General features: G+C 35.5%; 1 protein-coding gene and 1 non-coding gene across 2 annotated transcripts; both read left to right on the forward strand.

Moving 5' to 3' along the window:
• Positions 1-3703: 3703 nt before the first annotated feature.
• Positions 3704-27474, forward strand: CMAS (cytidine monophosphate N-acetylneuraminic acid synthetase). The gene is made up of 8 exons (XM_077170268.1): positions 3704-4039; positions 11109-11251; positions 11400-11555; positions 19864-19997; positions 21738-21832; positions 22213-22384; positions 23185-23338; positions 26692-27474. Exons 1-8 carry the CDS (start codon positions 3780-3782, stop codon positions 26880-26882), a joined length of 1305 nt encoding a protein of 434 aa, XP_077026383.1. The 5' UTR covers positions 3704-3779; the 3' UTR covers positions 26883-27474.
• LOC143642948 (U6 spliceosomal RNA) lies at positions 16193-16298 on the forward strand. The gene has a single exon (XR_013156006.1). It is a non-coding gene; the product is annotated as a U6 spliceosomal RNA (small nuclear RNA).

A 27474-nucleotide genomic window follows, 5' to 3' on the forward strand; every position in this document is an offset into this window, starting at 1 on the left:
CATTTGCTTCAGTGGTTTTCCACATCAGCCGAGCATGGTGTTCTGATGCTCATGCCCTTGGCCGACAGCCAACCGCTTGAGCCCTCAGAGAACCATCTCCAACAACCCACTTTTATTTCCCTTTGGATGTCTAAGAGGCATGTCATATATGACATGGGTAAAACAATTCCTAATTCTGTCCCAAAACTTGGTCCTCTTAAAGTCTTTCTCATCTCAGTTAATGATAATTCTCTCCTACTAATGGTCAGGCCAAAGATCCTGGTGTGATCCTTGACTCCCACTTTCTCTCACAACTCCATCTGTTCTGTAACCAAATCCTGTTAGCTATACTTTCAAGATATATTCAGAATATGAGCACTTTACCATCCACCTTCAATGTATTTCCAGTGCCCAGAAAAGTGTTTGATACACATTAGACACATAGTAACAATGTTCTGAAAGAATGAATGCAGAGAATCATGTCGTAATCCTGATCACCATCACTTCCTTGGGAAAGTTTACCCATAATACCTGTATATGCTATAATTTGGCCTATCTGCTCCTCTCTAGCCTCATCTTTTTGCTAACTGACAAGTATTATATGTTCTAGTTATAGTGACTTACTTCAAGTTCCCCAATTTATTATGCTGTCTCATTTTCCTCTACCTTCTACAATGCTATTTCCTTATAGCACTCTCATACATTAACAATATCTCAAGAGTCATCTCAGTCAATGAGAATCCCTTTCTGGTCTAAATGTTTCTCCCTGTGCTAGCCTGCCTCAGCATGTGCACCACTATTATGGCACAAACCACACTCTACTGTACCAGACAGCCTACTAACCTATCTCCCCTGTGACAGAGGCTCAGCTCTGGGTGTTGTCATCTTGATTTGGCATTCTTAAAGTCTAACACAGGGTCTGATGCAATACATACTGTTCTAATTTGCTAGCTGTCAGAATGCAATATACTAGAAACGGAATGGCTTTTAAAAGGGGAATTTAATAAGTTGTTAGTTTACAGTTCTAAGGCTGAGAAAATGTCCCAATTAAACAAGTCTATAGAAATGTCCAGTTAAGGCATCCAGGGAAAGATATCTTGGTTCAAGAAGGCTGATGAAGTTCAGGGTTTCTCTTCAAATGGAAGGGCACATGGTGAACACAGTGAGGGTTCCTCTCTCATCATTTGAAAGGGCACATGGCGAACATGGCATCATCTGCTAGCTTCTTCTCCTGGCTTCCTGTTTCATGAAGCACCTCAGGAGGCATTTTCTTTCTTCATCTCCAAAGGTCGCTGGCTGGCGGACTCTGCTTCTCGTGGCTATGTCATTCTGCTCTGCTCTCTCTGAATCTTCTTCATTCTCCAAAATGTTTCCTTTTTTATAGGACTCCAGAAACTTCTCAAGACCCACCCAAATGGGTGGAGACACACCTCCAGCTAATCCAGTTTAACAACTACTCTTGATTAAATCTCCAGGGAGATGATCTAATTACAGTTTCAAACCTTCAATACTGAATAGGGATTAGAAGAAACAGCTGCCTTTACAAAATGGGATTAGGATTAAAACATGGTTTTTCTAGGGTCCATACATCATTTCAAACTAGCACACATACAAATGAATGAATATAAGGGTTCCTCTGTATATTGAGTTTGTTCATATACTAAAACATAAGACAAGTTTGTAATATAAATGTATATGCTGTCACTATAAATGAATGAATTATTAATCTTTGTCAGCAATGCTTCACATTCATTTTTAAAGGAAGGATGACTTTGAATATTTGCTTCCGGAGTGACTTGTATGTATTTCTCCAACGTAATCCAGTGACAAACACAAGCTAATACTTCCTCTTTCTCTTTCTTATGTGTATTTCTCCAAAGTTATCCAGTGACAAAGATAACATTTTCTCTTTTCTCTTCCTGACTGGATTACTCTTCAGACTAAAGAAAAATATTTCAAATGAGTATACTCTACTTTCACTGCAAAAAATATTTCTTAAACTCCTATGTACTATTATATTGAATAGATACATTGCATTACTTTCTACTTTTCACTAACAGCTCCCCCTTTCTTTCCTTTCCTTTCTCTTCTAGAGCTTGAGATCACCCAGTTGTCAGGCCACACAAAAATTGTGTAGTAAGAATGCAAAATATTTTATCACAGGATTGCAACTATATATAAAAAGAATGCGTGGGCAGAGACTGGAAATGTAATGTGAGATATAGTTCACCAACATAACTGAGCATGTACTGTGACCCAGGCATTGTTCTGGATGAGAGGATTACAAAGAAGGACCTGTCCCTGTCCTGGAGGAGTCCACAGTCTCATGGCATTCACTCAGATTTCTGTAGTCTCATTTGATAAGCATGTAACAGTGGTGCCTCTTTTTCTCTAGCTTGAAGGATACCAACGTGGCTTAGGCTGTCAAATTCCTCACTAGGGTTTATGGGCCTCTAGGGAATTACTGTGGAGAAATGGCAACTGTATTATCCTTGGGAACTAAGCTGTTATTGGGGTGAAGAGGAGAAAGGAGTCTTTGATGTGTAAGAAGTAGTGGGTGTTCTCCTCATATGATTACCAAAAGTTCAGGGTTGGTGTCTCTGAAACACAGGAACTGGCAGGGTCTTAAACAAGGGGTCAGTGTGCTTGGGCAATTTCACCACCTGGTCTGTAGGGCTGGAGTAGCCCATGGAGCCTGGCACCTCTCCAGACACTGCACTGCTTTCTGTTCATAGCACCTTCTTGCAAAATCAGTCCTAGGAAGGGCTGGGCCATCAGCTACTTCACTGGCACAGGGACTTCAACATTCCAAAGGCTTATTTTGTCCCCTTTAGAAAGGGCCTAGCTCTGAGAAACCCAAAGTTTTTTTTTTTCCTTTCTGAGAGTGAAAAGCAATACACCAAAGCAGCAGCGCACTACCCTCCATTCCTTCTGGATGCATCACCCCCCACCTAGGGCAACAGGAAGACTATTTCCGGTTGTTAGAGTGGTGAAAGACCAAAAGCTGTTAGTCTTCCATACAACAACCGCCCCAAAGTCTATTTTTAAAAAGTCAAATACATATGAGGTTTAAATGATGTCTTTTCCCCTTTATCCCTGCATATCTCGGCCCTGCTTTCTTCCATGTGATCATAAGTCTCCCATTCCATTTCAGAACAGCAAAGCCCACCTACCCTCAACTTTCCCCCAGATTGCAGGCTAACATGGTCCTTAGCACCTAAAAACTCATCAAGAGAACGATCCTTTCTTTGCCGGAGTCTCTAGAAAGGATTTCAACAGGTCTACTAGGTTGTATTCTTGTCCCTAGACAAAATTGTGTTCAGAAAGATGGGGTACTCTGACTAGCCAGCTCTGGTTTTACACTCACCCCTACAATGAAGAAGATATGAGTGAAAGCGCCAACAGGTGACAAATGCAGAGGTGTTCGGAAATCTCCTGGAAAAAAATGATCAGGATTCCAGGAGAAAGATGTTGATTTAAAATATAAAATTTTAAATATAAAATTGAGTTGTGTTAGGGTACATCGGGTGTGTAGTAAGAAACCCACTATAATTCTTAAGAAAAAGATTTAGCACAAAGTTTGGGGACCCACTATCAGCAGCCCCCTCAGTCTACAGGGCCCAGGCGAGTCGAGCACGAACTATAACTCCCGGCGTGCCCCGCGAGGGGGCGGGGTGCGAGGGGCGTGGCCAGGAGCAGCTGCCAGCAAGGGCGGGCGGGGGGCCGGGCGGCGACACGCTGAGGTGGCGGGGGAAGAGCTCCCGGATGTGGAGAAGCTGGGGAGGAGGCGTGGGAGGAAAATGGACTCGGTGGAGAAGGGGGCCACCACCTCCGTCTCCAACCCGCGGGGGCGTCCGTCCCGGGGCCGGCCTCCGAAGCTGCAACGCAACTCCCGCGGCGGCCAGGGCCGAGGTGTGGAGAAGCCCCCGCACCTGGCGGCCCTGATTCTGGCCCGGGGCGGCAGCAAGGGCATCCCCCTGAAGAACATTAAGCACCTGGCGGGGGTCCCGCTTATTGGCTGGGTCCTGCGGGCGGCCCTGGACTCGGGGGTCTTCCAGAGGTGCGCATGTGCGGGAGTGGGCGGTGCGGCCTGGGCGCGAGTGGGGGTTGAGGGGGAGAAGCTGGGGAAGCTGGAGAATCTGGGGGCGTCCCGGGAGGCGCTCCTGGCGTGTAGAAGGGGCGTGAGGGTCCGGGCGTCTGGGCCCAGGCCGAGGGTCGAGGGAGGAAGGGCGCCAGTTCCTTCTTTGTTACGTTGCTGCTAGTATTCGTGATCTGGGATTGTTTCTGTCCCCGTCCTTGAGAATGCCCATCTGTAAAAGGGGAGATGTCCACTTCCTAACCGTCCGCTTCGCCCGGTCCCTCAGGGGAAAGTAAACGTCTGGGATAATGTGAATTTCTTTAGGCAGAGGCCTTTGACGCTCCTTGTTGCTCAGCTTCTGATAACCGCTTGGTGTTTATGGATGAGGGAGGCATCACGTTTTTGAATGAAGTGGGGTGTCAGGGCTTTCTAGTTTCGCCCTAGGCTTGGAGCTCCTTTCCTGACTTTTGCAAAAATACTCTGCCTGTGAGTCAGCACAATCGAAAAAGCTCCCTACGTTTGTATATAGCTGAGAGACAGTGAGAAGATATATAGCTGGCTATTTTATGACATGCTTGTAAAATGTTTTTAATCATACCTTTGAACCTTGTCTGGCCTAAGGATGGTTTTAATTATGCATCAGTTTTAGAGACATTACCATATGCCAAATTGATCAATTACAACCTAATGTTATTGATGAAGAAGGGAAATAAAATTCTGTGCCAGCAATGAATTTGCACATAATAGTGTCAGCCAGATCTCTGAGTAATTATACTTGAATTAGTTATTGTGGAAAGTAAGGTATTTTTACCTTTTGATGATTGGGTTTTGGTTTTTAAAGAGATGAATGTTTTTGAAAATGATATTAATGTACAGATAGATGATTTTTATCTGAACATTCTTGTTTAAACAAGAAATGCCGAAAAAACCCATAGATTTCCTAATTTTCTCAATGTTTTAATCCAAAGGAATCCCTGGGTGGAGCTAGGCAAACAGGAGCATTGCACCTAGGAAATAAAAGTAATGTAGTAGGAAGTGTGCAAAGAAGAGATAGGGCAGGGCTGTCTCCTTCCTGAAGGACTCAGGCTTTGGTGCAGTTCAGTAAGCATTTACTGAGCACTAATTTGTGCCACACACATTCAGGAGAATATCATTATTAATACAGCTTGGTTCTTGTCCTTGTGAAGCTTAGAGACTTTCGGACATTTTTATGAAATAAAAAGATTAAAATCACAGTCAGAGTAAATTGAGAAAAAAACTATCATTTAAAACTCTTTGGGGTTGCATGGGTAGTTCAGTGGTTAGAATCCCCGTCTTTCATGCTAGAGACCCAGGTTTGATTCCCAGACCATGCATCCCCCTCCCCACCCCAACAAGAAAACTCTTTGGTTTCATGTGTTAAGCCAGTGTAGGACTTGTTGATTCATTCATTCAGCGGGTGAAATTGAGTATGCCAGCCACTGTTCTAGGTCCTGGACCAGGGATGATAGCAATAGAAGTAGAGTCGGCTTCTAGTCTCATGAAGCTTACATTTTAATAGGAGGGACAAGTAATATACAAACACATGAATATATGCGAACCAAGTGGTGATAAATATTTTTGAGAACAATGAAGCAGAATAAGGAAGTAATGCATTGTCATCAGGATCCTCCATTTCTCAGTTCTTCTAGATAAGCTCTTCCTTTATGGGGTCAAGGTGATTGTAACCCTTGTTTATCTTTCCAGGTTTAAGACTAGTCAGAAGGAGTTACTCTCCTGGCAATTCGAACAGATATCTCATCCTGTCTCATTGGTCCCTGTTCTTCTTTGAGCCAGTCATTGTGATTAGGAGAACACAGTACTTGAGTTGGCACCATTTAACTACATCTTCTACTCTTGGAGCCAGGGTTGGGGCCCCACTGGAAGCAGGTTTGTCAAGAGAAGAAAGTGGAGTACTATAACCAAAATTGAGGGGGTATAGGCGCTGAGAGTCAAAACCCAACAAATGGTCATCATAGCAGACATTGGAGATTTTGCTACAAAATGATTGGAAAACATTCATATGTTAAATGAATCTCCTATTTCTGCTTATCAAGATGCATTTATACAAAAATTGCATAAAAGAATAAATGACTCTTAAGTAACAACTTTTTCTGGACCAAGTAGTTTTATTTAATACATCTTGACTGGAATATAAGCTCCTTGACAGGAGGAATGGTGTTTTATACTTCTTTGAGCTACCTATGAGAGCTATGGTAGCTGTCACCGTATAATGATTAAAAGATATAAAAATACTGCCCTTAACTAGCAAAATGAGCATAGTCTTTCTAAATCTATCTTCTTTATAAATATCATGTAAAATAAGGCAATTTTATTCTGTTCAGTTCACATGCTGCGGGCTCTCTGGCATCCTTTCTAGGGATCTAGAAAGTTTAACTCAAAGGGTAAGAGTAGGAATTGGCATTACCTCCTCCATGAAGCCTTTGCTGATCCTCTCAGTGAAAAGTAATTATGCTTTCATTTTCACAAACTTTGTCTTCATACCTTCATTGAGTGCGTGCTATATGTTGGGAGTCAAGAGCGCAGGCCATGAAGTCAAACTGTATGAACTTGAATTCCAGCTTCACCATTTCTTAAGTATGCAACATAAGGCAAATTACTGAAATTCTCCGTGCTTCAGTTTCCTCATCTGCAAGAACTAAAGTGTTTTCTTCATAGGCTTGCTGAGGGGATTAAGTGAGATAATATCCGTATAGCCTTCAAAACATGCCCTGCCTATAGTGTGTGATCAGTCATTTGCGTTTTTCTCTTTACTGGAGGATTTTACAATCTTCATTTCTTCATGGACCAGTTCCCTTGCTTGTAAAACGAGAACGTTGTAATGATCTTCAAAATTCTTTCTAGTGCTAACATTTTTTTCACTTTGAAGAGTTAATGGGTCTTTTCTATTTTGGGGGTCAGCACACTTTTTCTATAAAGAGCCAGATAGTAAATGTTTTAGGCTTTGTGGACCAGATGGTCTCTGGTGCAGTTACTCTGCTTTGTTGTTGTATGTTGTAAAAGCAGCCATAGACAGTACATAAATGTATGAACATAACTGTATTCCAGTAAAACTTTCTTTTACAACAAGCTAAGGGGTGGGCCTGATGTCGCTCAGGTCAACCCCTGCTCTGTTAGATGAGAAGCTTGCATGCAGATACTATGATATCTTGATATGCTTCACAGGCTCTGTATAATAGAGCCTCAATTAAAATGTATTGATTTGAATTTAGTTGACTTATTTTTAAAGTAACAGGAAGAGTTTTCAGCACCTTTCCTGTTTCCCTCCTTCTCCTTTTTTTTTAATAAATATTTACTATTTGAAGAAATTGAAACCAATTGTACCTGCTTGATTTTGCAGGGCTAAAAGATGTCTTGGAGGTTGTTTTGTTCAAAAGCATGGCAGTTGGGGCAGATTTTTCTGACCTTCTCAGAAACAATGCTAACAATTCTTCTCATGATTACATAACTTTGTATACTCACTTGGAGAGTTAGCAGTGAAGAAAAATGCTGAAATACATTGTTCTCCATTTAGTTAAACAGGAATTGTTAGAGCTGTCTTTGTAAAAACTTGGTTTTCAGTGGTGGTTCAGTGCTTCTGTAAGAACACCTCAGAAGTAGTTGAATTTTAAAATATTGCCTAATGTACCTAAGAAAGATAAACAAAGCTTTAGGCTGTGGGTTTATGATTAATGAAAGGCCTATGCTGTGCCATTTTCCATAAAATGTCAGTTTATGATTTGAAATGACTGTCACAGTCACCACGGCTGCTATTCCTGTTCATCCTGTTCGCAGTAGTATATCTTTGTTTGATGTTAATGCCATTGCCATTTACTCAACCTGATTTTAGATATTATTAGGCCTGTTTGGTCACTTGGTCACTCTTTCTCTTTCTGATGCCCCATTAGCAAAGAAAAATTATCTATTCACTTAATCACTTTAACAGTTTATGATCACTGTATTTGAATGGGTAACTATAGTGTACATTTGGAATGCTATTTTCATATCCATAGTGTCATTGCCTTATGTAGAATTTATAAATTAGGCGCCTATGGACATTTGAAGATCTGAAGGTAGACTTCAGTTTTCCTTCCAACAGATTCAGTGTAATAATTATATGAGAAAGTATGTGTTCATTTATTACCGCTCTGATTTTATTATTTTGAATAGCTAATATTTATTAAATATTTATTCTAAGTTGTTTATCTTTAATCCTTACAGCGACCAAATGAGGTAAGTACTATTATGATAACTTTTTTACAGAATGTTGAGGCTTAGAGAGTTTATGAAATTTGCCCAGGGTCATTTAGCTTACAGGTGGTGGAACTGGGATTTAAACCCTTGCCTTCAGAGCCCTTGCTGTTAACTACGTCCACTTTCATTTATTCAACAAATATATTATTGGGCGGCTCTTATGTAGCCATCACTATAAAAGTACTTTGTAAAAAGTAGAACTTCATTAAGATGTTAGTTATTATTTAATTGCTTCCCCATCTCTCTTTCCTTGGTGGTTTAAAGGAAATTGTAATACTGTGTTGGCCTCAGTCTCTACTTATAGATCAAAAGCTTCTCAAGAATATGGACTGTACTGAATACCTAGTCATATCACAGTGTCCAGAGTAGTAGTACCTAGGACAGAATAAGCACTCAGTATCATTTCATAAATGAATGAATAAAAAAAAAAAAGAAAGAAAGAAAGCAAACCTCTTCCAAAACAGTCTTATATACCCCTATTATTTTTATTTACCTTGCAAACATATCAGAAAAACTCTTGAACTGTCAAATGTTGAATTTGTATTACCACAAAGATCAAGATGATAAAGTAAATGGCTTCAGTAATTTATGTCGATTAGTGACATCAATTTTTTTAAAAAACTCATTTATTTTGCTTTTATGGTTTATTTTGTACTCCATTTTAATTACCGTCTTACTATCCTCCCTTTATCTTCTCTGTTTTAAAAATTCACTGGTTTTTCATTGGTAGTTCATTTTGCTACACACTGTGACTGACATATCTCAGTGAAGTATCTGTCCCCAAATTATTTCAGAGTTCTAGATGGAGAAAAGGGGACCCTTTCTGGGCCTTGCCCAGAGGCATATGATTAGATATCATGTAACAACTGACCTTTAGCCAGTGAAAAGAGTATTTTGTTTACCAGGCTTCCTTTGACCTTTGACCTTTTCGGGTTTTTTGACAATTAACTATCCTTTGATATAAACCCTACATCTACAAATATGACATGGAATAAAATAAATAAATGAAATCCAGAACATAGACATTTGAAATGTGCTTTTTCTTTCCCTCAGTAAATGTTTAATGAATGAGATAAAAGAAAATATTATAATGCCAAAGACTATATAACTTATTAGAATGTCTTTGCATGATATCACTATTAAAACATTGTGGTTAGAGTAATATTCACCTCTGTTTCTGGCAACAAGAATTGTAAAAATCCAGGAAACAAAATTTCAATGATAACTAGAATATATCCCAAAAAAGAGCCTTTTCCTTTTACTCACTTCATGAAGTCTAATTGAGCAACCATGTAAATATGGTTAATAGAGCTGTTACACTAAACTCTCCTAGCTAAGCTGTGTTCTCCATGTCTATAAGTATTATCAGTGGCTGTAATAACTCTCTTACTTGCAAAAAGGAAAACAAAAATTTTATTTGATTATTTTGAAACAAGAGTTGTACATTAGTCTCTTCTAAGCATAACTCAGCTTTGTGGTTTGACTAACTGAAGTCAATTTTTTTCTTAAATGCATTAAAATACTTTATGTGATATTTTGGATTTGGATGGAGAATAAGAATCAGCATCTTCTTTAATTTCCTTTTTTTTTTTTTAAATTTAAAGTTGTTATGCGATGACCAAATAGAGTTCATTTCATATATGCAAGGGTAGTCCAACACGTGGAAATAGTTAATGTAATGATAATATCAATAGGGTAAAGAGGTTACAGATCACAAAATTTTAAGATCTGTAGGATCATATCACAATTCCAAAAATGCATTTGAAAAACGCCAAAGCTCATTCATAATAAAGATTTTCAGGAAACTGAGTAGTAGTAGAAAACGTCCATAACATGAAAAGAACATCTACCAACATCCTACAGCAAACATAATTTATTTTTATTTTTTTACTGGTATATATTCACATACCATGTAATCATCCAAAGTATATAGTCAGTGGTTCACAATATCATCATATAGCTGTGCATTTATCATCACATTATATCCTTTTTTTTCTTTTTTTGTGAAAAAAATGTACTAAAAGCAATATATTTCAAAGCGCAGAGCAACAGTTAGTTGTAGAACATATTTGAGAGTTTCGTATGGGTTACAATTCCACAATTTTAGGTTTTTACTACTAGCTGCTCCAAGATAGTGGAGACTAAAAGAAATATCAGTCTAGTGATTCTGCACTCATACTCATTTGTTAAACCCTACCTTCTCTGTATAACTCCACTATCACCTTTGATCTTTCTCCCACTTTTTAGGGGTATTTCTGCTATGCCCATTCTAACTTTTTCATGTGAGTAGGGGCTGTTGATAGTGTGGGGGAGGGGGGATGGAACTAGTTGATATTCTGGAGAGGCTGGCTCCTCTGTATTTCAGAACTTATCTGGTACAGGGACCCATCTGGAGGTTGTAGGTTTCTGGAAAGTAACCCTAGTGTTTAATTTCCTTTTGATATGAATTTCTAGTGCTACTATTTTGCTTAATATATAGTAGCTTCCAAAATACCAAATATCATTTTTTCCCCATTTTTATAAAACTCTCTCTAGGGCTTACATAATAATACATTCTTACTGTAGAATTTAAAAATATTTTAAAAATATTTTTAGATACAAAATGCTTTATAATTTACTTCTTTAATATTTTGAACTGTATAGTTATTTTAATGGTACTAAAACTATTCTAACATTGTTTGAGTCATATTTTTGGAATTGCAAAGCTCCTTTTCATCTTTAGTGATTTTTTTTGATAATTTGGCTGTTTTATTTATGTATTATTTTAATATCTGAACAGTGTATGGGTTTCAACAGACCATGAAGAAATTGAGAATGTGGCCAAACAGTTTGGTGCACAAGTTCATCGAAGGAGTTCTGAAGTTTCAAAAGACAGCTCTACCTCATTAGATGCCATCATAGAATTTCTTAATTATCACAATGGTATGAGTTTGATTAATAGTTCATTCAAAATTTTATGTAATTTCCAACTTTTTATCATCTCACAATACTTGTTTTAACATTTGAATTTAAAACCTTAATATTGCTTGCTTGTTAAGAACTTTATTTTGATTTATTTTGTCTTCTTAAGAGGTTGACATTATTGGAAATATTCAAGCTACTTCTCCATGTTTACACCCTACTGACCTTCAAAAAGTTGCAGAAATGATTCGAGAAGAAGGATACGATTCTGTTTTCTCCGTTGTGAGACGCCATCAGTTTCGATGGAGTGAAATTCAGAAAGGAGGTAAATAGAAAAAGCATCTACTGAGGAGTTCTGAAGGACCTCAAGAATGAAATTGTGGAATTGCTTTCACAAATTTGTAATTCCTTACATAAAAACGGCTCCATCGTATGTATGTACCACAGTTTGTTTAGCCACTCGTCTGATGATGGACATTTTGGCTGTTTCCATCTCTTTGCAATTGTAAATAACGCTGCTATAAACATTGGTGTGCAAATGCCCGTTTGTGTCTTTGCCCTTAAGTCCTTTGAGTAGATACCTAGCAATGGTATTGCTGGGACGTATGGCAATTCTATATTCAGCTTTTTGAGGAACCGCCAAACTGCCTTCCACAGTGGTTGCACCATTTGACATTCCCACCAACAGTGGATAAGTGTGCCTCCTTCTCCGCATCCTCTCCAGCACTTGTCATTTTCTGTTTTGTTGATAATGGCCATTCTGGTGGGTGTGAGATGATATCTCATTGTGGTTTTGATTTGCATTTCTCTAATGGCCAGGAACATTGAGCATCTCTTCATGTGCCTTTTGGCCATTTATATTTCCTCTTCTGAGAGGTGTCTGTTCAAGTCTTTTTCCCATTTTGTAATTGGGTTGGCTGTCTTTTTGTTGTTGAGTTGGACAATCTCTTTATAAATTCTGGGTACTAGACCTTTATCTGATATGTCATTTCCAAATATTATCTCCCATTGTGTAGGCTGTCTTTCTACTTTCTTGATGAAGTTCTTTGATGCACAAAAGTGTTTAATTTTGAGGAGCTCCCATTTATTTATTTCATTCTTCAGTGCTCTTGCTTTAGGTTTAAGGTCCATAAAACCGCCTCCAATTGTAAGTTTCATAAGATATCTCCCTACATTTTCCTCTAACTGTTTTATGGTCTTAGACCTAATGTTTAGATCTTTGATCCATTTTGAGTTAACTTTTGTATAGGGTGTATACATACGATGGAATATTATGCAGCTTTAAGACAGAATAAACTTATGAAGCATGTAATAACATGGATGGACCTAGAGAACATTATGCTGCATGAGTCTAACCAAAAACTAAAGGACAAATACTGTATGGTCCCACTAATGTGAACCAACATTTGAGAATAAACTTGGAATATGTCATTGGTAACAGAGTGCAGCAGGAGTTAGAAACAGGGTAAGATAATGGGTAATTGGAGCTAAAGGGATAGACTGTGCAACAGGACTAGATACAAAAACTCAAAAATGGACAGCACAATAATACCTAATTGTAAAGTAATCATGTTAAAACATTGAATGACGCTGCATCTGAGCTATAGGTTTTTTTTGTCTGTCTGTTGGTTTGTTTGTCTTTTTTTTTTTTTTTACTGTTATTATTATTTTTATTTTTTTCTCTATATTAACATTCTATATCTTTTTCTGTTGTGCTAGTTCTTTTCCTAAATCGATGCAAATGTACTAAGAAATGATGATCATGCATCTATGTGATGATGTTAAGAATTACTGATTGCATATGTAGAATGGAATGATTTCTAAATGTTGTGTTAATTTCTTTTTTTTCTTTAATTAATAAAAAACAAACAAACAAGCAAACAACAACAAAAAAGGCTCCAGAGGTTTTATTAGGAGCTTGATTTCTAGCCAGATAAGCTAGCAATTTATAATAAGGAACAGTTCTACTAAACTAGTAGGTTCATGTAACCAACTTGGGGAAAGGCATTTGATTTCTGTTAGTCATTGGCATTTGGTCGTCTAATAGATTCTAACATGTGGGACTTAAACGAGGTAATAAGGACAATGCAATAGAACTAGACAAGGTACAAAGAAGAGCAAGTAAAATAATCAAGATATTGAAAATAACAATTTTTCAATCTTAGCATATTAATATCAAAACCAATAAAGTAATGAATGCATTTATTGATTGATTTTATTTGGTAAACATTTATTGTCTTCTCTGCACCAGGTTCTCTGTAGTCATATGCATAAAATTTTTTATTTATCCCCCCAATCTCAGAAATAAGATCTAGGAATGATCTATTAAAGCTTAAAATATGGATTTTAGAAACAAATAGAGGAAGCCCAGTGTTATCTTATGCTATGTGATTAAAAGTGAATAGGTTCAAGAAATATCTATATTAAATAGATGACAGATCTATAAGTATTTTTAAATAAAGCTAGGAATGTTGTTTGAGAAAATATCCTTTAAAGTTAAACATAAATGTTAGGGACAGTAATTTTGCCTTTTCATATGATTTACTCCCTTGTAACCACTGTTAAATAGAATGCTATTGATAGACAATGGTTCTGAATCTGCAGTATTACTAATGATTCTATTCTTGTCTTCTTCATTTATAAATGATTACTGCTGGCAGTGCTAGTGGATTGATAATTTTAAAATTATTCTATCTTATTTTCTGTGATTTTTACGTTTTTTTTGTGGTCATTACTCTAGAGCTGCACTGTCCAATATGGTAATCACTAGTACTGTTAGCACTTGAAAAGTTGCTAGTCCAAGTTGAGATGTATTGTAGGTTGTAAAATATATTTTGAATTTCTCAGACATAGTATGAAGAAAGGATTTAAACTATCTCAGTAGTTTTTATATTTATTACATATTGATGATAATTTCGGTGTATTGGTTTAAAGAAAATATATTATTAAATTTAATTTCACCCATTTGTTTTTACCAATTTTAAATGTAGCCACTAGAAAATGTAAAATCACATGTACAGATCCCATTGGATTTCTGTTGGCTAGCATAGTTCTAGCAATTACATTATGTACCCTTAGCATATTATAGTCTACCTTAAATTTGTATTTTACTTCACAAATAAGTAAGAACCTCACGGCAGTGTGGTTTTATTTAATCCCTGCCTTTTGCACTATTGTATAATTATTTTCTACATGTTATAACCCTATAGTGCATTGGTATATTTGTTTTAAATAGTTGATAATATTTTTTAAATTATTTAAGAATATTTATCTTTACCTACATTTTTATCCTCTCTGTTATTCTTCATTCCCTACTGTCTGTGTGCTTCCATCTTTTGCATCTGTTGAAGACAAATTCTCTCGGTCTTTGCTTGTCTAAAAATGCCGGTAAAATTCATCTAGGTTGACCTCTTTTTTTTTTTTACTTTCGTCATTTTAAGACTGCATCTTTAAGATGCTACTCTTCTTTTTATCTTTTTTTTAATTGTGAAATATAACATATACACAAAAAAGCAATAAATGTCCTTGTACATTTTAACAAGTAGTTTTAGAACAAATTTTAAAGTTTGGTATGGGTTACAGTTCTGTGATTTTTCATATTTTCTTCTAGCTGCTCCAAGACACTGGAGACCAACAGAAATGTCAATATAATGATTCAGCAGTCATACTCATTTGTTAAATCCTATCTTCTTTGTTTTACTACTCCTTCTCTTTAAATGATATATATACATAAAAGCAATAAATTTCAAAGTACATCACAACAGTTAATTGTAGGACAGATTTCAGAATTTGGTATGGGTTACAATTCCACAATTTTAGTTTTTTATTTCTAGCTGCTCTAAGGTACTAGAGGCTAAAAGAAATAGCAGCATAATGATTTAGCACTCATACTCATTTGTTAATGCTGACCTTCTCTGTATAACACCACCATTACCTTTGATATTTCTCCCACTCTTTAGGGTTATTTGGGCTATGTCCATTCCAACTTTTTCATGTTGGACAGTACTGTCAGTAATATGGGATAGGGGGATGGAACTAGTTGATGTTCTAGAAGGACTGGCTCCTGTGCATTTCGGGACTTACCTGGTCCAGGGACATATCTGAAAGTTGTAGGTTTTGGAAAGTTACCCTAATGCATGGAACCTTTGTAGAATCTTATATAATGCTCTAGATATTCTTTAGGATTAGCAGGAATAGTTTTGGTTGGGATTTGGCAAGTTGTGATAGGTAGCAATGTCTAACTGAAGCTTGTGGAAGAGTGACCTCCAGTGTAGCCTCTCGACTCTATTTGAACTCTCTCAGCTGCTGATATCTCATTTGTTACACTTCTTTTCCCCCTTTTGATCGGGATGGCATTGTTTATCCCATGGTGCCAGGGCCAGGCTCATCCCTGGGATTCATCTCCCTCACCTCCAGGGAGACTTTCACCCTGGATGTCATGTCCCATGTAGAGGGGAGGGCAGTGGTTTCACTTGCAGAGTTAGACTTAGAGAGAGAAAGAGGCCACATCTGAGCAACAGAGGTCCTTCAGTGGTGACTCTTAGGCATACCTATAGGTGGGCTAAGCTTCTCCACTACATACATAAGCTTCAGAAGAGGAAGCCTCAAGATCAAGGGCTTGGCCTATTGATCTCGGTGTCCTTAATGTTTGGCATAGTGTCTGGGGTTTCCCCGGTGGTAAAGTTTAATAGTTCCATAATTTTTCTCCTATCTCTCAAGGGACTTTGCCAAAACTTTTTGATTATCTTCTTAATATATTCTGGGATGTATCCAGGCATTACATAAGCTCTACAGAATTAAAGACTCTCATTCTTATTCTGGGCTCCCTGTGTTTGGCTTGTTTAAATGATCTATCTGGACAGGTTGAATTAGATTATGTGCTACAGAACATTTAGGTTCTGGACATAACAATACTTTTTTCTTTTGGTCTCAAAGAGTAGGTGAAGTTCTAAAATACAGGCAGTGCTTGCTTTGGCAGCACATATACTAAAATTGGAACAATACAGAGAAGATTAGCATGACCCTGCTCAAGGATGACACACAAATTCATGAAGAGTTCCATATGTTTTCAAAAAGACAGAAAAAAACAATTTAAATACAAGCAATGTCTTCCTATTAAGATAATAATAATGTTATCTTAATATTATTAAGATAATATTCTGAGTTATCTTAATCCCGACCTGATGGGCTTCATTCTTATCTCTGAATACCAGTTTATACATTCATTAAACAGCCCCTCAAAATCCAGAAATAATCAATTACCACTCCAGACTAAATGTGACTGTTATAAGAGCTTACAATCTAGGCCCCAGTTTTATTTTAAGTATTTTCTAAATGAGCTCATACAATATTTGTTCTTTTGTTTCTGGCTTATTTTGCCTCACCAAATGTCCCACACATTCATTCAAATCATTACGTGCCTTACAACTTCGTTCCTTTCTGTAGCAGCACCATGTTTAATCGTTTATATTTACGCCATTGTTTGCCAGTCTACTTCTCAGTTAGTACATCTTTCAGCCACCTCCATCTACTGGGCCTCATATATAATGTCCAAAGTCAACAGTCCATCAGCACTCTCAATTTTAGATAATTTTGTTGTTCCCAAGAAAAAGGTAGCCGATAAACACACCCTCATCAAATAGAAAAATCCAAACCTCCCTTAACTCTTGTCCCTCTCTACATTATGTACCCCCAGTATTGCTGCAGTACTGTTGATGTTTTCCTGTTAAACATAGCCCATAGCATGCAATTAGGATGCTACTCCTTTGAAGATACATCTTTAAGATGTTATCTCAATACCTTCTAATCTCCATTGTTTCATACAAGATATCACCCGTTGTTCTCACTGTTATTTCCCTGAATGTAATGGGTCATTTTTCCTCAAGCTACTTTTTAACATTTTCTTTTTATCTTTGATTTTTCTACAGTTTGACTGTGATATGTGTGTTTTCTTTGTGTTTCTCCTGCTTGGGGTTCTCTGAACCTCATGTGTCTGTGGGTTGATATCTGTCATCGGTTTTCCCAAATTCTTAGCCATTATGTCTCCAAATGTTTCTTTTGTCATATTTTCCTTCTCTCTTTCTGGGACTCTGATTTATATGGATAGTAAACAATTTTATATTTCCCACATGTCTCTTACAGTCTGTTCTGATTTATTTGTTTGTTTGCTTATTTGTTCATTTTTGCTCTTCATTTTGAGTGATTTCTATTGATATGTCTTTAGTTATATTTTATATCTTGTTCATTGCACTATGAAAACCTATTCAGTGAATTATTAATTTCAGATATTGTGTTTACTGTGGGATTTTTTTTTTCCTTTCTGGAATATCTATTTGGGATCTTAAGCGATTCATTCTCTGTTGAAATTCTCCATCTTTTCATCCATTTTTCTCATCTTTCCCTCTAATTTCTTTAAATATTTATGATATTTTTTGAAAGATGCTGGTTATAAATTCCAACATCTGTGTCAGTTATATATCTCTTTTTATGACTGTTTTTCTCTTGATTATTGATCATGTATTTCTGCTTCTTCATATATCTCATAATGTTTTATCATATGCCTGACATAAAGACTGGAGTATGTATTGCTTTCCTCCAAAGAGGGCACAATCTTTCCTGTATCAAGCAGCAAGGATAGGAGTTGTAGGTTGAAGCTTTAGTTGATTTCAATTCACCTCTTATAACAGGTGTCTTGTCAGATCTATCTTGTATGTATTGCCTACCCCTACTGCTTATAGGTCTTTGGGTTCTACATACCACAATACTATAGCAGTCTCTCCAGCCTGTTACCAGCTGCCTTTGCATAAGACACCCAGCAGAAGTCCTATAGGGGGATTCATTGGGTCGGATTTCTGTAGATGTCAGTTTGTGACTCCAGGTCTATTAAAAGCAAGCACTCTGGGCGGGCCGCGGTGGCTCAGCGGGCAAAGTGCTTGCCTGCTATGCCGGAGGACCTCGGTTCGATTCCCGGCCCCAGCCCATGTAACAAAAACGGAGAAACAAAATACAATAAAAACAAGAAAATGTTTAAAAGATGTTTCCCTTTCTTCCTTCTATCCTTCCTTCCTTCTCTCTGTCTTTCCTTTAAAAAAAAAAAAAAAAAAAAAAAAAAAAAAAAAAAAAGCAAGCACTCTGATTTCTCCCTGCTTCAGCAGAGTTCCTCTGCCAGTGCCAAGCTTGCTCTTCCTCTCACTCCTTGCACATGTTCAGGGAAGAAAGGAAGAAAGCAGCCACTGATCTTTGATCACCTAGGAAGTGATTATTTCTCTTTCCTTTTCTTCAAAGCACACCTTGACTTATCTAGTTTGTTCATTGCCTGTCTCCAGCCTAAGTTGCAAATGACCTGAGAATAGAGACCTTCAGGGTCATGTTTACTGTTCTGTATCTGCTCCCTGTTCAGTATATATTTATTGAATATTTTTCCTTGATTTTCTGCTCAACACTGGAGTTGAGCAGAAGATGGTCGAGTTAAAGGGGTAAGATTATTATTCCTAGAAGCCTTTACACACAGAAGTGACAGCCAAAAGTAAAGAATGGTCTGAAGAATCAACAGCTATCAAACACACATGATAGCTGTTATACCTGTGCACATCCATGTGTACAAATTTTGGAGATATTCATTGAGAAGGCAAAGGCAATTAGTGTAAGTGTAAGCACTGAAGGCTTAACTTACTACATCATGTTATAATCATTAATGTTCATATTGTCAAGCCTTCGTTATCAGGGCTAATTTAGTAAAAATTATATTTAGTATTTTTTAACTACTTAGAAAAATATGTAATGTGTTATGTAAACATTTCCATCAGTACAAAAGTTTCAATAATTTAATGGGGAAATCTTCAGTTTTCTGGAATAATTCAACCTCAGTCACGACAGGTAAATAACATGCAATATTTTTCTACGGAAGCAAATAGTGATAAACAGATTAAAGGGCTTAAGTATTGAATATGGGTAGTTTATGTCAAGTTCAGTTGTTTTTTAAGCTGCTTCAAGGTTGCCTTGATGTCCTAGTATATTATAATTGTATAAGTATCTTAAAATTTTAATTATACAGAATTCCTCTATAAAATAGTTTCTTAGTCTGTGCTTAACTATTAGAAGGCAAAGATAAATCATCAAAATTATTAGGGATTTTTTTCCTTTAAAAAAGTCCTTTTTAATTATTGTTTAAGTTTTCCAGGGCTGCTATAACAAAGTACCACAGACTTGTTGGTTAAAACAACAGAAATTTATTATCTCACAGTTGTAAAGGCTAGAAGTCCAAAATCAAGGGGGGGCGTAAGCAGGGCCACGATTCATCTGAAGTCTGGGTTTCTGGTGTTTACTTGCAATCAATCTTTGCCTCTATCAATAGCCGTCTCTTTCTCTCTGTCTCTGCATCAGCCATCTGTGTCTCTGTCAAAATCTCCTCTCCTCATAATACTCTACTCATAGGGGATTGGGGCTCACCCCAATTAGGACATTAACATTTCGTGGGGGGGTGGGGGTACACAATCCATAACAGTTACTTATCTTGATACAGAAATATCCTGCATTCTGAATTCATTTTTATTCGTCTTTTTTTTTTAAGTTACTAAGTGAACACTATCTGTATTCAAAGCAATATGGACTTACTATAGCTTCTTTGCTTTCAGTTCGTGAAGTGACTGAGCCTCTGAATTTGAATCCTGCTAAGCGACCCCGTCGACAAGATTGGGATGGAGAATTATATGAAAATGGCTCATTTTATTTTGCCAAAAGACATTTGATAGAGATGGGTTACTTACAGGTTTGTACCTTTGTTTTTCAAAACCCTTTTAAACTCTTTTATATGTACACTTTAAGTTCTAGAAACACGTATGACACAGTTCATAAAGGAAAATACCTCTAGGTGCAAGACAGTAACTTAACAAGATGTATCATCTGAGCCATTTATTCTGCTGACATACCCCAGTAGGGATCTTTGGAATCCTTTTATTAAATATGGAAGGAATTCTGCTATACTGTAAAACTGAGATAAAAAAAGAATGAATCAAGTACTGCATATCTGACATGTGTCTGAGTGTTCATATTATTCCATTCAAAACTCTATTTGTAATGTATTTTTGTGTTACTGCTAGGTTGTGGTTATACAGTTGAATAACTTCTATTTGCTTTAAAAAGAGTGAAAAAACCAATGTAGTAGAAGTGAAAGAGCACCAATTTATGAATCAAGAAAAACAGATTCTAGTGCTTACTATGTCGCTAACTATATAATCTTGGATATATTGTTTTATCTGTTCTAAGTCTTATTACCCATATTTTAAAACCAGGGAATTAGATGTCTCTCTCTTGTCTTTAGATATTTATAAAGGCCTACAAAATTGCATTATATAATATTTAATTTTAATTATAACTATTTATTTAATACTTACTATGTACTAAGGACTATACACAAATTTTACATATATTACCTCAAGTGTGCACATACCAACTTAATGACATAGCTATTTGTATCCCAGTTTTACAGAGGAGGGGTTTGCAGCTCTGAAAAGTGAAGTAATTTGCTTAAGTCAAAAATGGCTATTAAATGTTAGTTAAGATTTGGATTCAGGTCCTTATGTTACTAAAAAAATAGCATTAAAAATATAAAACAAGCAGACAACAACAACAAAAGCTCCACAGTCTCTAGTAAAAATTCTAATGTGATTCATGTTCTGAAGGAAAAGTATTTTTTTCTAATCTTCTAATCAATGTATAGGCAAACTTTAGACTAGCTGTTTAGTAAAGTTTGAGTATTGAGGTAAGTTATATTTGATACATAAGATATCTCCCTCCCTAAGCTTTTTTCTGAGGGGGACTGTGGTCTAACCTTTTCCTAAAGTGTGAGGAAAAAATGAAATTTCTAATCATAACAAGATTTGTGGAAAAACTGGTAAGTTTGAGAAACAGAATTTTCCAGTAACTAATCTGTTCATTCAAATAATTATTGCCCCCAAGTCCCAGGATCCTGAGACTGTCCCCTGCCTTTGCCCACATATGACTCAGATTACTGTTGTCCTCTCCCATCTGTAGTTCAGGGATCCGAGACAGTTCTGTACAACAGATACTGTAGTTACTTTCCCTCACCTATCTTACCTCTTGGACAGCTGCAAATTGCACAGAAGTTCCAAAAACCTTTATACCACTCTAGGATGATGGTAGGAATAACTACCATAAAAAAGGGGACACAGCATTTTCAGAAAATTCCTTGTGGTCAGAAGGCTGGAAGGTGACTATTACTTCTGCTTTTTTCAATCTTAAAATAGAATGAGAAACTTCCAAAGTATAGATGGGATTTGAAAAATTTTAATGTTCTTTGTTTTGTGGTTTGGATATAGGGGAATCAAAAAACTTTCCCTTCCCCCCAAATTTGGTATATGTCACTGAATTTACTGGGCTATCCATTTTTCTCAGTACTGTGGGAATGAATATGTTCTGTATTATAATACATTCTTTGATATGTTTGAATTAATTAAAACAGTACTCATGATATTTATACTCCCTTTAGGGTGGAAAAATGGCATACTATGAAATGCGAGCTGAACACAGTGTGGATATAGATGTGGATATTGATTGGCCTATTGCAGAACAAAGGGTATTAAGGTAAAAAGAAACCCTTGTATAGCCTTTGCACTAGAACCTAGCATATTATTTTTAGTTGATTTGTTTAGTTATACTTCTAGACACTAATTTCTGATACTCCAAAGATCTTAGATCTTCATAAGTAGTTTGCTCATATAGGGAATATATATATATGTATATGCTTTTAATTGGCTAATTCAGTAGCCCAGGAAATGCATAGTCTTATTAGACCACACTACTTACAGTTCTTGCGCTATAAGTTGAAGTGCATATGTGAAGTAAATTTAAGCAATGTTGCTTGAGTAATTGAAAAGACAGTGGGGTGTAACTGGGTTTAGACAAATGAGAGGGAGTGATTAGTATTAGACTTATATTCAAAAGTCTCTTTTGATTTCTTTTAGATATGGCTATTTTGGCAAAGAGAAGCTTAAGGAAATAAAACTTTTGGTTTGCAATATTGATGGATGTCTCACCAATGGCCACATTTATGTATCAGGAGACCAGAAAGAAATAATATCTTATGATGTAAAAGATGCTATTGGGATAAGCTTATTAAAGAAAAATGGTATTGAGGTATGTGCCCCCTGAATATAGGAATAGTTTATATGTTAGATTTCTATTCAGAATCAAAGAGCGTGAAAGGGAAATAAGAGATTTAAATTTTTAATATTATGTATTAAAATACCTGAAATTTAGCCTGCAAATGCCTAGAAAATTACAATACTATTTAATATCGATGAATAAAATTAAGAGTTTGTCAGTCAGCAATAATATTTCCTTTTTATTTAATAAGTATAAACATTATTTTAGGTAGGAGCTGTTTAGTATTTCTCATAGGATTTTGCAACAAGAAAGATTTCCTAGATAATAGATGTCAGAATTTAGAAAAAGGCATATCTTGTGGATTTATTAATTGTAGTTTTTTCCTTAGTTTGAAATTTTAATTCAAAATAGGTTAACATTTAAGTTTATTTTCAAAAATAAAGGTAATTTCTTAAAGTTCACTAGAAATTTTAAATATGTTTTGATAAGTAACACGAGACAATTTAAAGATTTTTCAATGGATAAACTGAATCATAGAAAGTGTCTTAGGTTAATATCAGACAGTATATGTTGTATTTATTACCTGTAGGTAGAATCCTTTCCACTGTAGAAAACAGTGTCTTTCGCCTTTATTGGAGTGTTCAAGATAAAATGTTTTAAAGCTTTTTTATTTTTAATTGATACTTAGTTGATTTTCTTTAATTGGTCCTTGAGAAGGTCAAAGAACTCCTCCTTTATAACTTGTATTATTTGTAAGATTTTATTTTATTTTGAAAGGTTTCTGTTTCCTTCACTGTCTGATTTTTCCCTTGTTACTATTATTTTTTAAGGTGAGGTTAATCTCAGAAAGAGCCTGTTCAAAGCAGACGCTCTCTTCCCTAAAACTGGATTGCAAAATGGAAGTCAGTGTATCGGACAAGCTAGCAGTTGTAGATGAATGGAGAAAAGAAATGGGCCTTTCCTGGAAAGAAGTGGCATATCTTGGTTAGTATCGTTTTTCTGTTTGTTTTTCAGTCATAGTAAAATAAACTAGGATTTAAAAAATTTAAAAATAAAAAAGGTAAGAAAAAGAAATAGCCCAAGTTAGCATGACTGTAGGGAAAAGGAACTCTTATACTGCTATTGTAATATTAAATTGGGAAGCTTTTCTGGAGGTTAATTTGATAATATTTATTAAATGTAGCCTAATAGGATGACTAGGAGCATGTGCTGTGGAATCAAATTATAGCAGTTACTAGCCAATTTTGGTAAATTAAGCCTGGGCAGTCCTCATTTTTAAACTAGAGATATTAAGAGAACCTGTTGTCATAGGATTATTTTAGGAATTAAATGAGATAGTCTGAGTAAAGCTATCTTTACCCAGATATTAATTAACATTAAAAACACTAGCAGAGTTTCCAACATATGGAAAGTTTACCATGAATATTTGTTGGTGGTATTAAAATTTACGTATGTTTGACTCCCAAATTCCAATTCCAGCAAAGCAATTGGACGAATGTGCCAATTGTAGGGGAAAAAGAACGAACGAACCTAAATGTCCTGCAAACTAGACTATCCATAAAATGCAGTATTATGCAACCATTTAAAACAATCGTGTGATCTATATTTACTGGCATGGTCAGATGTCACAATAAGTTGTTTACTTAAATTTATTTATCAGGTGCCTACAATATACCGGCATGGACTTGGTTGCTGGACTTACTGCTTAAGAGCTTAAGTCCAGTGGACCACAACTTAAAATATTAAATTAATAATGACAAGTTCTTAAAATGCAAAAGTCCTGTAAGTTATATATGAAATAAATATTGATAAGGGTAATACTGGTCTCAGAAAAATGAAGCAAAAGAATGCTAAGTGAGCATATGATCTAGGGACTTAAGGAATAGCTTTTTAAGCACGTGTGAAGATCCAGTGGAGACAAAAGTACTATGTAACCTTTGATACTGATCCAGTTTTTGTAAAAAGAAAACAATTTTAATGAAACATAAGCAATTCCCAGCTATTCTTTTTTGTTATCTGTACATTCTTAAGCTAGCCTCTCTAACTCAACATTCTAATTCTGCTGGAAAGATAAACAATGAAAATGTAAAATGATTAACATAGTGCCTTCATATAATTGTAATGATAAACATAGCACTTATATAGATAAAACTCTAGAATTATTCATACCAAAATGTAGTAGTTATCAAAAAAAAGGAAAAAGAAAAAAAGTGTAGTTGTTATTCATAAGTAGTGCTAATTAGGATAATTTTGATAGTGGTGTGGTTTTCTGTTATTGTTTTTTATTTTGTTTTGTGTTTTTGGCTTTTCTTCATTAAGAAAATAATCTAGCAAGATATGCATTACTTTCATAACATTAAGAAAACTATAAAAAGTAGAAGATAGAAAATCAAGAAAGTAGAGAGTAGACTCCAAGTCTTTATTTTGAAAATCAGAGCAGTACATTGTATGGGGTACATAAATGAATTCCTTAAAAACATTGACACTTTTTATAAGTAAAACTTATTTAAAAGAAACAGTTTGGGGATTGACTTTAATATTCATAATCTTTCAGTGAAGAACATTCAAGTGTCAGTAGCAGTTAATAATAAATAAAAATTTTCAGTAGATGGAAATAAAACAAATTTTAATCAAATACACTCTTCGTAACCATCACTATATATATAGTATTTGATCTATGGTGTGGTGATAATTATACTCAGAATGGTGAACCTAAGATACTGAGAGTTTCTGAAATTCATACTATTAAAAAAGGGGGGGGGGAGGGGAGAAGAAAAAAGAGGGAAGGAAAGGAAGTAATTATGTCAGTGTGATTTCAGTACTGATTTTGAATCTTTTAAATTATGGTAATTGTTTTCAACAAATAAGTCACATAAAAATCAAAGGAAACTATTAAATATCAGGAGACTTAAGAAATATATTGACCAAATGTTTCAACTATCTCCTTCTTTCACAATGCAGCAAAGCCTCTTTGGAATCTTCCAGCCCTCATTTTTAACCTCCCATTCATGTTTAAAATGCTCGAATACTTTCTGTTTACTGCCTGTATTTTCATCACCCCATTATCTGTTTTTCTTGCTTGTAAAAAACAAATATATACTTATTGGGGGTGCAAGAGTAATTCAGTGGTAGAATTCTCACCTGCCGTATGGGCGACCCAGATTCAATTCCTGGTCCATGAACTTACCAAAAAAACAAACAGGCAAAACAAACAAAACAAACAAAAATATTCAACAAATGGTGCTGCAATAATGGAATACTCACATGGAAAAATAGTGAAATGTGACCCTGCCAAACAGCATACAAAAGAAAAAAAAAAAAAAAATATATATATATATATATATATATATAATTATTGTAAAAAAATAAAAATATTTCAAAATATTCAACATAGAAACAAAACCTAATATTTATATAGTAGCTTCTATGTGCCAGGCGCTGTTTTCATTGCCTTTCAAAAGATATTAACTTATTTAAGCTTCACATCAATCCTTTGAATTAGCAGTTACTATAGAAAGTGAAAGTTTTTTGTAATCCTATTTCCCTGAAACAGTTAAGACTTGGATGTATATTTCTCCATGTTTCCTTTTCTATGAATATATAATTTTAAAGTAAAGCCAATTTTATACTACCAAAAAAGAAGAAAGAAGTAATACTGGCCAAATCAATATATGAGCCTGGCTTGGCTTCTGATTCAAATAAATCAACTATTGAAAGACAATTTAGGATCAGTTGGGGGATATCTGAACATGTACTAGGTTATTAGGTGATATTAAGGAATCATTGCTGATTTTATCTGATGATATTATATCAGTTGAAAATTATATTAGAGATACATGCTAAAGAAATTGGGAGTAAAATATGATCCCTGGAAATTCCTTTTTCTCTCTCTCCCTTTTCTCCACAAAGCTAGAATGGGAGCGATAGACAAAAATATTGATAAATGATCAAAAACATTGAAAATTATTTAATATGAATTTAGGGTTCGTGTATATATTTGAATTTTTCCTTAATAAAAAGTTTCAATAATTGATAATTTATGTATAGAATTGTTGATAATTGTAATTTGTATGGCAAGCAGAAAATATACTACATTCTTCTCTGATAAGAACTTATTTTGCATTGCTTAGGAAAAACTCTAGACCTCAACTTCAGAATACTTTTATACAATTTAAAGTATTTTTGTTCCATTTAATATTTAGTATTCATACCTGCAGCATCTTAGGTCTTACTAAAGTTACCAGATTTATTTATTGGCTACTGTTTGCATTATTTTTTTAAGAAAGAATTTTCTTTGTCTATTTTAATGTTTGATTAGTCTTTATCTTACTTGAAAGGAAATGAAGTGTCTGATGAAGAATGTTTGAAGAAAGTGGGCTTAAGTGGAGTTCCTGCTGATGCCTGTTCCACTGCCCAGAAGGCTGTTGGATATATTTGCAAGTGTTATGGTGGCCGTGGTGCCATCCGAGAGTTTGCAGAACATCTTTTCCTACTAATGGAAAAGGTTAATAATTCATGCCAAAAATAGAAATTAGTATAATGTTGGGGGAAAAAAAAGTATACAGCCTTCTACAGCCATTTTGCTTTCCTTTTTAAGTACAATTCCATGTGATAATGTTACAAAGGGTATGATTTGTTGCGTGATATATCTTAATATCTTTTAAAGAAAAGTCTTCTCAAATTGTCATTCCAAAACCTCCTGTGAAATAATTGTGCTCTACTTTTCTCTATATGCAAAATAGAAATTGATTATAGTCTTTCTCAGATTTTTAGTAATTGCAAGTAAGAACTTCATCAAAATTGACTTTGTATTGTACCCTGTAAAACTGTGTGTTTGTGTGCTTTTAATGAGCTGGGATTTTATTTATTTGGGGACGACAGTGTATCTGGTAATACATGTCCTTCAATCAATTAATAAAATTACATTTCACAAATTTGATAAATACTGCCGTGTTGCTATAGAAGAGATTTATAAAGTATTACCTCATGTCTTTTACACACTGACCCATGCAATCAGTGAGAAAGAAACTACTGGATACATGGTATAAGGCATCTTATTGTGTGTAATGTATATATAAATATAGCATATATATACAAATACAGATATCTCAATAAATTCA

The sequence above is a fragment of the Tamandua tetradactyla genome, chromosome 7 (assembly GCF_023851605.1).
Source record: "Tamandua tetradactyla isolate mTamTet1 chromosome 7, mTamTet1.pri, whole genome shotgun sequence".
NCBI lineage: Eukaryota > Metazoa > Chordata > Mammalia > Pilosa > Myrmecophagidae > Tamandua > Tamandua tetradactyla.

Bases quoted from the DNA above. Each gene is read 5' to 3' on its own strand.
- CMAS (XM_077170268.1), top strand. From the start codon at position 3,780: ATGGACTCGGTGGAGAAGGGGGCCACCACCTCCGTCTCCAACCCGCGG. The intron at 11,556-19,863 runs GTAAATAGAAAA...CTTTGCTTTCAG, and splicing joins GAGTGAAATTCAGAAAGGAG to TTCGTGAAGTGACTGAGCCT. The intron at 22,385-23,184 runs GTATGTGCCCCC...TTATTTTTTAAG, and splicing joins TAAAGAAAAATGGTATTGAG to GTGAGGTTAATCTCAGAAAG.